Here is a 12,431-nt window from a genome sequence, read left to right as displayed (position 1 = left end):
GGAGGATTGCAGTCAGAGGTCAGCGTAGATAAAAACACAAGACTCCATCTAAAACCAAAATATAAGTAAAAGCAAAAAAGGGCCTGGGATGTGGCTCAAGTGGTAGAGCACCTGCCAGCAAGTCCTGAGTTCAAACCCTAATACTGCAAACAATCCCCCAACTCACCCCCCAAAAAAGGAACATCAAAAATTGACAATCTCTTCTTCTCCGGGACAACACCAAATGGCGGATGAAGCCAGTGCAGCAGCTGGGCCCAAGCATAGGAGGCCACGGAGGCTTCAGCGGTGAGCCTGGGACGGAGTGGAGGCAGAGCTAAAGACAAGGAGTGGATCCCTGTCACCAAGCTGGGCCGCCTGGCCAAGGTCATGAAGACCAAGTCTTTGGAAGAGATCTATGTTTTCTCTCTGCCCATCAGGGTTTTTGAGATTGACTTTTTCCTGGGGTCGTCCCTCAAGGGTGAGGTCTTGAAGATCATGCCTGTGCAGAAGCAGACTGGGACTGACCAACGTACCAGGTTCAAGGCATTTGTAGCCATTGGTGACTACAATGGTCACGTTGGGCTGGGTGTTAAGTGTTCCAAGAAGGCAGCCACCACCATCCAAGGGGCCATCATCTTGGCCAAGCTCTCCATTGTCCCTATGCAGAAAGGCTACTAGGGGAACAAAACTGGCAAGCCCCATACCGTCTCATGCAAGGTGACAGGCTGCTATGGTTCTATGCTGATGCGTCTCGTCCCTGCCTCCAGGGGTACCGGCATCCTGTCAGCTCCTGTTCCCAAGAAGCTACTGCTGATGGCTGGTATTGATGACTGCTACACTTCAGCCAGGGGTTGCACTGCCACCCTGGGCAACTTTGCTAAGGTCATCTTTGATGCCATCTCCAAGATCTACAGCTACTTGACCCCTGACTTCTGGAGAGACCATGGTCATCAAGTCTCCTATCAGGAATTCACTGACCATCTTGTGAAAACCCACACCAGAGTCTGTGCAGAGGATCCAAGCTCCAGCTGAAGCTACAACATAGTTTTTTGGTTTTTAAAGAAATTTTTATATTAAAAAGTGAATTAACCCTGTTCAAAAAAATTGACAATCTAATGTGATAAAGGAATAATTTTTAAAAACTGACAATCTAAACTTATACCTTAAGGCATTGAAAAACGAAGGAAAAACTAAATCCAAAGTAAGTAAAATAAAAGCTTGGAGTGGAAATTAATGACATGGAAAATAGAAAAATAGACAAAAATCAACAAAACCAAAAGTTGGGTCATAGAAATGAAAAGGATTATAAGGAAGAAGTATGAACATCTATACACAAACCAGTTTGATAGCAGATTAAATGTGAAAATTCCTAGGACCAAACTACTGAATTTGACAAAAGAAGAAACCTCTGAATAAATCTGTAATAAGTAAAGTGATTACATAATCAAAACTACTCAAAAAGGCCATGACCCTGAATGCCTCTACTGAATTCTACCAAACATTTAAATAGTAATACCAACTCTTCACAAGTCTTTCAAAAAATGCAGAAGGAACATTTATCAAGTCATTCTGAAACCAGTATTCCCTGACCCAAAACCAGCCAAGACGTCTGCAGACTAATATGTGCTAAAAATGCAGACACAAAAATCTTCAACATACTACTAGCAAACTGAATCCAGGAACATATAAAAAGGATTCTATGATGTATGCCTGACTTGAGATTTACCCCAGAAAAGTAAAATTGGTTTAGCATTTGAAAATCAATTCCCATTATCAAAAGACTAAAATCAAAAATCGTATCATCTCAACAGACAATGAAAATAAAACATACAGCCAGCTCACTTAATTATAAAAGATAAGAACTACTAGGAAGTAGTGGAACCTTTAGGAGGTGAAGCCTAATGGGGACATGCACTCCAGGGGGTTGTAAGATTCTGGCCCTGTCCTCTTCGAATTTCTCTTGTTCTGCTTCCTGACACACAAGAAGAGTATTTGTTCTTGCATGTGCTCCCTCCATGATGTGCCACTCTTGCCAGAAGCCCACGAGCCAAATAAACTTTTTCTAAGTTAGATGCATCAGGTACTTTGCTCTCATAACAAGAAACTTTCACACACACACATACACACACAGAGTATGACATCTCTAGATCATATGGCTGTTCTTTTTAATTTTTTGAGGAACCTTCATACTGTTTCCGTAATGGCTATACTGATTTACATTCCCATCAACAGTATTCAGGGTTCCCCTTTCTTCACCTTTTCATCAACACTTGTTAATGTTTTAACAGGCCAAGATGCTACCTTGTGGTTTCAATTTACACTTCCCTGATGATTTCTAATGAGGAGCATCTTTTCATGTATTTGTTGGCCACTTCTTTTGAGAATGTCTGCTTACAACCTTTGCCCATTTGGTCTGCAAATATTTTTCCCTGATCACATAGGTTCCCTTCTCACTCCATTCTTTTTAGTTTGATGTAATCCTTATCTTTCACTTTTATTATCTACATTTTGGTGTCACATCCAAAAAATGACTGCCCAGACTGGTATCTTGGAGTTTTTCCCCCATGTTTTTTTCTTCTAGTAGTTTTACAGGTTTAGTCCTTCTTCCTAGGTACTTAAATCTATTTTGAGTTATTGTTTACAAAGTGTGAGATAAGGATCTATAGGGGTCTAATTTTTCCACATTATATCAATTTTCCTCAATGCCATTTATTAAAGACATCATCCTTTTCCCATTGTGTTCTTAGCATACTTATTGAAAATCAGCTGAACATAAATGTATTATTTCCAGGTTACATGTCTGTTAACCTAGCTCGTGATGTTTTGATTACTATGGCTTTGCAGATTATTTTTAATTCAAACAGTATAATGCTTCAATTCCTTCCCCCCACCCCCCTGCCCGTCGAGACTGCTTTGGCTATTCAGGGTCCTTTGTGATTCCATACAAATTTTGGACTATTTTTGCTTTGTGAATTTGAGTCTTGATAGAAAATTCTATCAATTGATAGATTTGATTAATTCTACAGACTAGTGTGGGTAGTATGGATTTTTATTTATTTGGGGGGTGGTAATGGGGTTTGAACTCTGGACTTCATGCTTGCTAGGCAGACACTCTACCACTTTAGCCACACCTCTAGTCCTCGTATGGTATTTTAGCAATATTAATTCTTCTAATGTATGAATGGGATCTTTCCACTTATTTGCATGTTCTTCAATTTCTTTCATTAATAGTTTGTAATTTTCAGAGTACAGATATTTCACTTCCTGTGATATGTTTCTAAGTATGTTAGCCTTTGTTAGTTATTGTAAATGAGACTGTCTTCTTGATTTTTCAAACAGTTTTAGTGAATAAAAGTGCCAGTAATACTTACATGTTAATTTTGTATTCTGTAACTTCACTCAATATGGTCATTAGTTTGGCCTCTCTTATAACACTAAATACAAGTGATGAGCATCAGCATCCTTGTCTTGTTCCTGATCTTGGAGGAAAACTTTCTTTTCGTCATTCAGCATAATGTTGCATACACTCTTGAGGCTCCAAAGAGGGCCTTGGATCTGTCCCAATAGGCCAGGTTCCCACAGACTCAGGCTTAAGACTCACCCCAACGACAAGACAGCCCACACAGTCCTAGTCATCAGGATGGTCTGCAGGCATGCACTAGCAGATTCATGATCCAGGCCCAACCCACTAGACTACAATGCTGGGATAGCCTCCAAGAGCAAATCTGTGGACCCAGGTTGCAGGCCTCCTTGGTGGTTCCAGTACCCAGGTCAGTTCTTGCAGTCCTAAACTCCAGACCAGGACCTGCACAACCAGCCACCAAGTTAGGTCCCATAGCCCCAAGCTCCATGACAGTTCCTGTGACCCTAGGAACCAGTCTAGTACCTACAATCTCAAGCTCGGAGACAAGATTCCTGCAAACCCAGGCACCATGCCTTCCACAGGGTAAAACCAGTCCCAGGCTTCAGTCATAACCTTAGTGGACTCAGGTACCAAGCCCATCCCAGTACTTGGCCTGGCCCTGCAGATTAAGGTTGAAGCCCACGCCAACAGCCCAAAAGTAAGCCCCTTTAATCCCAGGATTCAGGACAGTGCCAAAGACCCAGGCAGCAGGCTGGCCTTCCTGCAGATTCCAACAGCAAGCCTACCTGCAGATTATACCAGATGCCTGTCCAGAATCTCTAGATGTGCTGAATGTTGAAAGGTTTTTCCAGACAAAGCTAAAAGCCAGTCTACAAATACTAAAATAAGTTGTTACTTCTTCAGGTGGACAGACACCAATGCAGCACAAAGGTCATCAACAAGCAGGAAAACATGACACTACCAAAGGAATAAAATAAAGCACCAGTGACTAACCCTAAAGAAATAGAGATTTATGAACTGCCTAGCAAAGAACTCATGATTTTAAAGATGCTCAGCAAGCTTCAAGAAAATAAACAGAAATAATTAAATGAAATTAAGAGGAAGTGGGAGGGAATCCAATAGAGATTGCAATTATAAAAATAAATCAAATTACGGAGCTGAAAAATATAATGAATGTGATTAAACATGCAATAGAGAGTGTCAACAACAGAACTGATCAAGCAGAAGAAAGACCCAGTGAACTCAAAGATAGGTATATGAAAATAAATAATCACAGGAGGGAAGAAAACACGAAAAGGAATAAAGAAAGCTTATGGAATTTATAGAATTATATCAAAAGAGTGAATATACAAATTATAGGAGTCAAAGGAGCAGGCAGAGACAAAGGGACAGAAAGTTTATTTAATAATAATAGAAAACTTTCCGAAGGGAAAAGATATAAATATACAAATACAGGAAGGTCAAAAGTCTCCAGTAGGATTCAATCTAAACAAGACTACTACAATCACACTGTCAAAAACCAAAAAATAAAGAGGATCCTAAAAGCAGCAACAGAAAAGAAGCATTCTACATATTAGTGAGTTCCAATAAAGCTAACATTGAACTTCTCAGGATAAGTATTACAGGACAGGAGAGAGTAGCACATTACATTCAACATGATCAAAGAAAAAAAAAGCTGCCTACTAAGAATACCTGACAAAACTGCCCTTCACAAATGAAGGAGTGATAAAAGACTTTCCCAAACAAAAGCAGAGTGAGTTCATCACCATGGAATCTGGCTTACAAGAAATGCTAACGTCAGTTCTCCAAGCTGAAAGAAAAGGATGCTAATTAGCAACATGAAAACATAAAAGCATAAAATTTACTGGCGTAAGTACACAAACTCAAAATACTCTAATACTGTAGTAGTAAAACACATATCTTTAGTATTAACTTTGAAAGACAAAACTACTAAAAATAATAGCCACAATAATTTGATTAGATATACAACATAAGATGCAAACTGTTACATAAAAAAGAAACAATCTAGTATAATAAAAAGTGCTGTTTTTTTATGCAACCAAAATTAAGTTGCTACCAGCTTAAAACAGCCTATTGTAGATATAAGATGTTTTATGTGAACCCCATGGTAACAAAGCAAAAACCTAGAGTAAACGAAAAAATAAAAAGCAAGAAAAAAAAAAAAGCATATTGTGAAGAAGAGTCATCTAAACACAAAGTCAACAAATGGAAAGGAAAAAAGATCTATAAAAATATAGAAAACAATGAAGTGGCAGTAGAATAATGTTCATTATTACCTTGAACATTAATAAAAATTTCATAATGAAACTCAATGTTTTGTACAACTAAATACATGTTATTAATGCCCTGCATGTAAAGGGACTAAATTCTCCAATCAAAAGACAGTTCTTGGCTAAATGGATAGAAAAAACAAGACCCAACATGTTATCTATAAGAAACTTATTTCATCTTTAAGACAGACATGTATTAAAGTGAAAGGATGAAAAAAGATATTCCATGCAAATGAAAACTAAGAGAATCTGAATAGCTATATTTTTATCAGATAAAATGTACCATAAGACCACACCTGACCGAAAAAACACACTTTAAATATAAAAACAAATATAGGTTAAAAAATAAAAGATTTTAAAGCGAGGGGGAGACATGACATCCTATCACTAATCAAAACAAAGCTGGAGTGGCTATACTAATATCAGACAAAGTACATTTCAGACTAAAGAATATCATTAGGGATAAAGACCATTTGTATGAAGACAAAAGGATCAAAATATCAAGAGAATATAATAAGCCTTACATGTCAAAACACTTGAAGTAAAACCTGGCAGAAATGCAAGAATAGATAATCCCTAGTTATAAGGATTTCAATACCCTTCTGTCAATAATAATCAAGGACTTAGAAAATTAGTAAGGATACAGATTTAAATATCATCAACTAACTTTATCTAATTTACATTTAGAGAATAGTCTACCTACAAACAGCAGAAAAGTTTTTTTTCTTTTGAGTATACATAGAATTTTTACCAAGAAGGATCATGTTGTGGGCCATAAAGTAAGTCTCAAAACATTCAAGTCATACAATGGACTCCAGTGGAATAAAATTAGAAGCCAAAAAGCAAAAAGTTATCAAGAAAATCTTAAGTATTAAAAAACTAACATTCCTAAATAACCTATGAGACAAAGAAGAAATCAAGTGAACACAGAGCATTCTGAACTAAATGCAAATGACAACACATCAGAAAGCTATGAGATCCTGTTAAAGCAGTATGCAAAGAGGAATAAGATCATCAGAAGTTTGCTGAACTCCCCAGAATCAAATGCAAACTTATTTTTGACCCAGAATAACATTTTAAAAATGTGTTTTAGGGTTGACTCAGTAAACATATAATGAGCACCTAATTTAATAGAGGCACTACTCTAGGCCTTAAAAATCAAGTAACCAACACAAATAAGCACCCCTACTGCTATGGGAATTACACTGTAGCAAGGGAAACAGGTAATAAACACAAATAGTATACTTCTAGATAATAATAAGCTACATTAAGAAAAATAAAATGAGATACTTTACGAGGTCAGAGAAATGCTCCATGACAAGATGAATAAGGGACAGGTCATATAAAGACAGATGACCCAAAGGAACAGTGTTCCAAGCACAGAGATCAGCAAGTATGAAGACTATAATATGGGAAATACATTGGAAGGACACAAAGAAAACCAATGTGTCTGGAGAAAATTAAGTGAAGGAGGCAAGTTAGGAGAATGATCAGTAACGATAGAATCAAATAGAAGTTAGGTATATATTAGAAAGGAAAGTTCAAGCTGGAACAGGTAGCTGAGTAAGAACTGGGCTTGGCTAGAAAGGTATAGGTTGCTTGAGACAAGCATAGTCAATACCATAACCACTGGATACATATATAGCTATTGGGTAAACTTTGGCTAGAAGAGCTAAAGGACTGAAGTTTCCATTTGATTTAATTTGAATTAAATTTTTAAAATTATTTCAAGTTATTTGAGAACTGTTTCAACTATAGATTTTATAAAATCTAAATACACATCAAGTATTTCTAAGTTGATTTTCTATTATAGGATGTTATTGGAGGAAGGTCAAGAAGGACTATCTTTGAGAATCTCTCTACTCCAAAAATAGAACTATTAACTTACATGATATTCTGTCATTTTCCATGATTCTTCAATACTGATTGGAAATTTTTCTATTTGTAGGAAAATGAGACATTGAATAACTCTAGAAACCTATGACCTGGATGTTCTATAGGCATCTCAAACTCAAAATATCCAAAAACCACATTTACTGTCTTCCCTGTCCAGTATCTTCTTCAAAGGTTGGTACCTTAATTTCCTACACTAAAAAATTAGACACCAATTTCTCCCTCAATACCCATTTACCTCTTAAATATTCTTTAAATCCTTTTTGTAATGTTTAGCCCAACAAATTCTCATCTTTAATTTCCTACCTACACTCAATCTTTAACAGTCAATATCCAAACTTGGTAAGTAAAACTTTTCAAAACTTCAGATTTCCGAGCCACAACCATTGTCTATCTTTCCTATTTCAATTTACTGCCATGAACTTAATGACTCAGCCATAACTAGTGATGGTTTACAAATGCGGGGGTGTCATTTCCCATCAGTCTTTGTTCTCACATGCTCTAAGCTTACATTATCCTCTTTGCAAATTACACAGGTCTACTCATGGAAGAAAAATGTAAATCTAAGTACACAGGTTCTGTTGGCATTAAAACCTAAGGATTAACAAAATGAATCTATCCTACTGTCCCTAGTAGAGGTTCTCAGGTATGCAAAGCTTTTGTAGCCATAAACCTTCCTCAATGAGGCATAAAGCCAAGAGAACCAGCATCCACGATGGACACTGAAGATTCTTTAAATCACAACTTCTGGTTCCTAATTATTCTTAGTTAAATACCTTTTCGTGAGCATTCTTCCCAGAGTGGCTGCCAAAATTCTCCTTGATTTAGCATCCTCTGGTGAGCCATCTGGAAGAAGAGACTTGCCAAGATAGGTCTAGGAAAAAAGGGTGAAGAAGCCATGTAGGTGACCTATAATAATTTAATGTCACTAAGAACAGGGAGTGAGAACTGGAAGGTAAATCTTATTAATGGAAATGTTCTGGGCATGTGACACATGAAAACACTTTCACTTAAAACTCACAAATGGTCAAACTATGAATACAATATAAAGAAAATGTAAGCCTATATCACACTAGGATATTCACAAGATACTAAAAAATCAACATACCAATAAGTATGAATACAGATCTTGAGGTGACACAGGGCCCAAACATTTTTTATGATCATACGACAAGAACAGAAGCTCTCCCTGAGAGCTCTTATCTGTACTAAATAAGATGATCAGCTAAGTAGATGATCAGCTAAGTTAAAATACAGCTTAGCTATTACCTCTCCTGTTCTGGTATCTTCACTATTAAGATGCATTCAGTGCTTTTCTGTACTTGCAGAATTCCCTCTGCCTATTTCTCCCTCAACCATATTTTCCACTTTTATCTTTTTACTTATTTATCCTATATTCTTCCTCTACAGTTGACCCCCTTGAAGATTAGGCTAGTGGTTTTCATCTTTAATCCTTAACACATAATGGTGCCAAATTTGCCAGCAATCCATAAGTCTAGCACATGACTATAAATCAAGTTTTCTTTTTACTTGATTAAAACATGAACAAATATAAATTCTACTCATAGTAGCTAAGTCTAAGAACTGTTTGTTACTAGTTTGTGATGGGATAAGAGTTTGAGCCAGAATGTATAAAATTTCTTCTTTTGAGAGAGAAAGTCTTTCTTTGAAAAACTCTTTAGCTGATCTAAATAGTATTTAGGGATGAAGCCGATTTGATTTACATTCTTTCCCACTCTGATCCAAACATTTGAAAGTTGAATAAAGACATTTTTCATAAAGAAAGCAGGCTGCTGAAAAACATTATAATTAAGTTTAGGGTCTTTATGTTTTATAATCACACATGTATTCATAGATCCCCAAATAAGAGAGATTTAAAACAAAGGTACCTAGGCTTGACTGATAAAAAGAAATAAATAAAGACACAGCGTACTTTAAAACGTTTTTTTAAAGTGGACACGCATTTTTAAAAAACCTAGTAAATTTTTAATTAGAATGTTTTCCTTCTTTTTTTTTTTTTTTTTTTAAACAGGACAAGTAACAGATTACATCAAACTTCAGAACTTCTCATTATATACATTTCCATCTGTCTTGCAGGGAGGAATCTTGGTCGGCTTAACAGTTCCAGGTAAAATAAGCTGCATAATAGTATATATTACAATAATAAATGTACAATGTTTACATGAAATATGTTTTCAAAGCAAGAAAAAGATACATCTGCATCAAAAGGTGACCTGTTAAAATGCCACAACTATTTTTACATTCATTCTTGCAACAGGTTACAAGATGGGGTCACTAAGCTCAGATAAATCACTATGATGCACATAAAATACAGAAAGATTGGTTACTTTATATATTATATATTTATATTTTCATACGTTAGAATTTGAGACATAAACTGAGAATTTAAAATTTATTCTCTTCAGATAACAAATCATTTTTTATTCTTCATAAACATGGTGCCCACAAAAGCACACAGGTAAGGCACAATAGGGTTTTTTGTTACAGAATAGTGTGCATCATGTTTACTTAACTAGAAAACGTGCATTATCTGTGCAAGTTCATGCTGCAAATCCAACACATATACGATAACACAAAAAGAAAACTGAACTTTACACAAAATCAGAATTGGTATAATTCCAACTGTTTCACATATTCATTTGGACTGACAATGATATATCAACATGTTATTAAAAAAAATCCAATTGTTAAATTACAAATAAACCTTGCTCAGCAACTGTTTTAATCTGAAATCAGAAACAGTAATAAAGTAACTTTACTGAAACAAATTAAATACTGAGGCACAAACCAATGGTCACTCGTGCATTTACTATATTGCAAACTTTCATAACCTAAAATTCCAAGTATAATTTGTCTAATATGTTTTGCTGCAACAATGTGCCCTGCTTTATACTTGCCATATAACTGGGGTGCTAACATTCCATTAAATTATAAATAGACTAGGAAAATGACCTAATCCCAATAGTACTATGCCACAGCCCTCATATTTATAATAAATACAGCTTTTCACAAAATTATGTTTACAATATCTGCCAATTGCTTTTTTTTTATTGCTCACATAAATTTGAATCCATACAACTGGTATCCAGAACTTTCACACAAAACCATACTCAGACACTTTTATATAAAATCTATAAAAAAGATCTTTTAAACTTGTATCTAATACTTCCAGGTGTTTGGCTGTTTGATCTATGATAGTACAGCCATATGTATATACGTGTATGGGTATATGTGTATACCTACACACACACATATATACATGTACACACAGATATAGACATAAGTATATATACACACAAATTAGATTATGAATAAAATAGAAAACTTACTTTACTGCTTATGCAGACATCCTCACAAAACAAGACTTTCACCACCATCAGCATTTATACATATATACAAAAGCCAGTTTAAGTACATGTACATCCACTTACACATATATGTAACCATTAGAACCAAATAAATTTTCTCATAGTCCAGCTGTAGCAAATGAATCTCTTACAAGTGACAGAAACCTAAGGTTAAATTGGGAAATTAACAGTTTTACCACATTAGCCTGTAAGGAACTATGCAGGTGACTGTATACAAAAATTCACATTAGTTCACAAGAAATTATGGAAATACAAGAAGCCTCCTCACCATGCTTTTGTGTGGTTACCTAAACACTTCTTAGTGCACACATATAACCACCATATCTGAAAATGCTTAATAAAGTCAGTGTTCCACATGCAAAACGTTAAATGCACTGGCTTAACTGAGCTCCAAAAACTGAGTGAAACAATTATTCTACCTATGCAGCATTGCTACCTCACTGCTAAATCCCTTTGGAACCTTAAGATTTCTGGAACTTTCAAACAGAGCTGTATTCATCAATAAAAATATTACACACAAAAAGCACTTAAAAAGGAAGACAGGAAGCCAAAAAGGAATTTTCCTATTATAAATTTAACAGTCCTAGGAGTGAAGAAAGTCTTTTCAGGAACCTCCTTGAGAATTGGCTAGACCAGTCCGAAGGCGAAGATGAGACATAGAGTTCATATGTTTATTTGATGGCTTCAAGGGAGTGTTGCAAGTAAGAGCTTGGGGAAAGCGATGGTGATATCTATCTAGTCGTAAATATTTTACTGTAACCAATTTCCCTGTTGTAAGATAAAAATAATATTTTAGATCTGTAAAAATGTGTTTTAATGTTTGTAAAAATTAATTTGATTTATAAAAACACATGAACACAAAATAATCTGAAATTATTACTCAAAAAGAGCTAACCCCAAATTCTTCAATTTAAAATCTAGTATAGTTTAATATTTAATTATAATTATCTTTTCATTTTTTTGCAATACTCAAATTTCTTACCATCAAACCAAGAGCCATGCAATGCCTTAAAAGCCTTTCCAGCATATTCTGGAGACAGACATTTAACATATACACAGCCCTGTAATGTAAAAAAAGAAAGAGAAAGAATAGTCTTAGTTTAATAGCAACAATGCCAAAATGTGGAGTTCAATACTAAAAGTTACTTTACCTCTCGTGAATTTTTGTCTACTGCAATGTGAACAATGCCATCATTATCACTGCATTTTTCTAAAATTGCTTCTTGAATTGCCAAATGCCACTGATCCCCTATTTCCCTAAGAATAACAGAAACAAAAATCACAGCAGATGTGTTAATCCTATATACTTGCAAGTGATTTCCTTGTCTCTTTTTAAGATTAATGCTAACTCATTAAAGTTGCAAAAGTTGAATATTCTTTATTTTTAATATTTTCAAATTCTTAAAATTAATAAAATTCTTAGTAAACACTATACTCCTAGCTCCTTTTACAGAATAATGGAAAGTGACACAGAACAAGTAGTTTGCACAGTGACCTCACTATAATGAGAATTTT

At 35.3% G+C, this 12,431-nt stretch overlaps 1 protein-coding gene and 1 pseudogene across 1 annotated transcript in view; one reads left to right on the top strand and one right to left on the bottom strand.

Annotated features, from left to right (window-relative positions):
• The first annotated feature begins 217 nt into the window (after positions 1-217).
• On the top strand, positions 218-3,590 carry LOC141425789 (small ribosomal subunit protein uS5 pseudogene; annotated as a pseudogene).
• A 5,900-nt stretch (positions 3,591-9,490) lies between these two features.
• The window catches only part of Lemd3 (LEM domain containing 3), a 61,837-nt gene continuing 58,896 nt past the window's right edge, over positions 9,491-12,431 (bottom strand). The window contains exons 11-13 of the mRNA XM_074083835.1: positions 12,068-12,173; positions 11,899-11,977; positions 9,491-11,684 (exon numbers count right to left, since the gene is read on the bottom strand). Of these exons, the coding sequence (XP_073939936.1) occupies positions 11,521-11,684; positions 11,899-11,977; positions 12,068-12,173 (349 nt within the window). The 3' untranslated portion in view covers positions 9,491-11,520. The remainder of the gene's footprint in view (positions 11,685-11,898; positions 11,978-12,067; positions 12,174-12,431) is intronic.

This window comes from Castor canadensis, chromosome 8 (assembly GCF_047511655.1).
Source record: "Castor canadensis chromosome 8, mCasCan1.hap1v2, whole genome shotgun sequence".
In the NCBI taxonomy this organism is placed as follows: Eukaryota; Metazoa; Chordata; class Mammalia; order Rodentia; family Castoridae; genus Castor; species Castor canadensis.
Note: the sequence above shows the minus strand (reverse complement) of the source record. Positions and strands in the feature narration are given on the sequence as shown.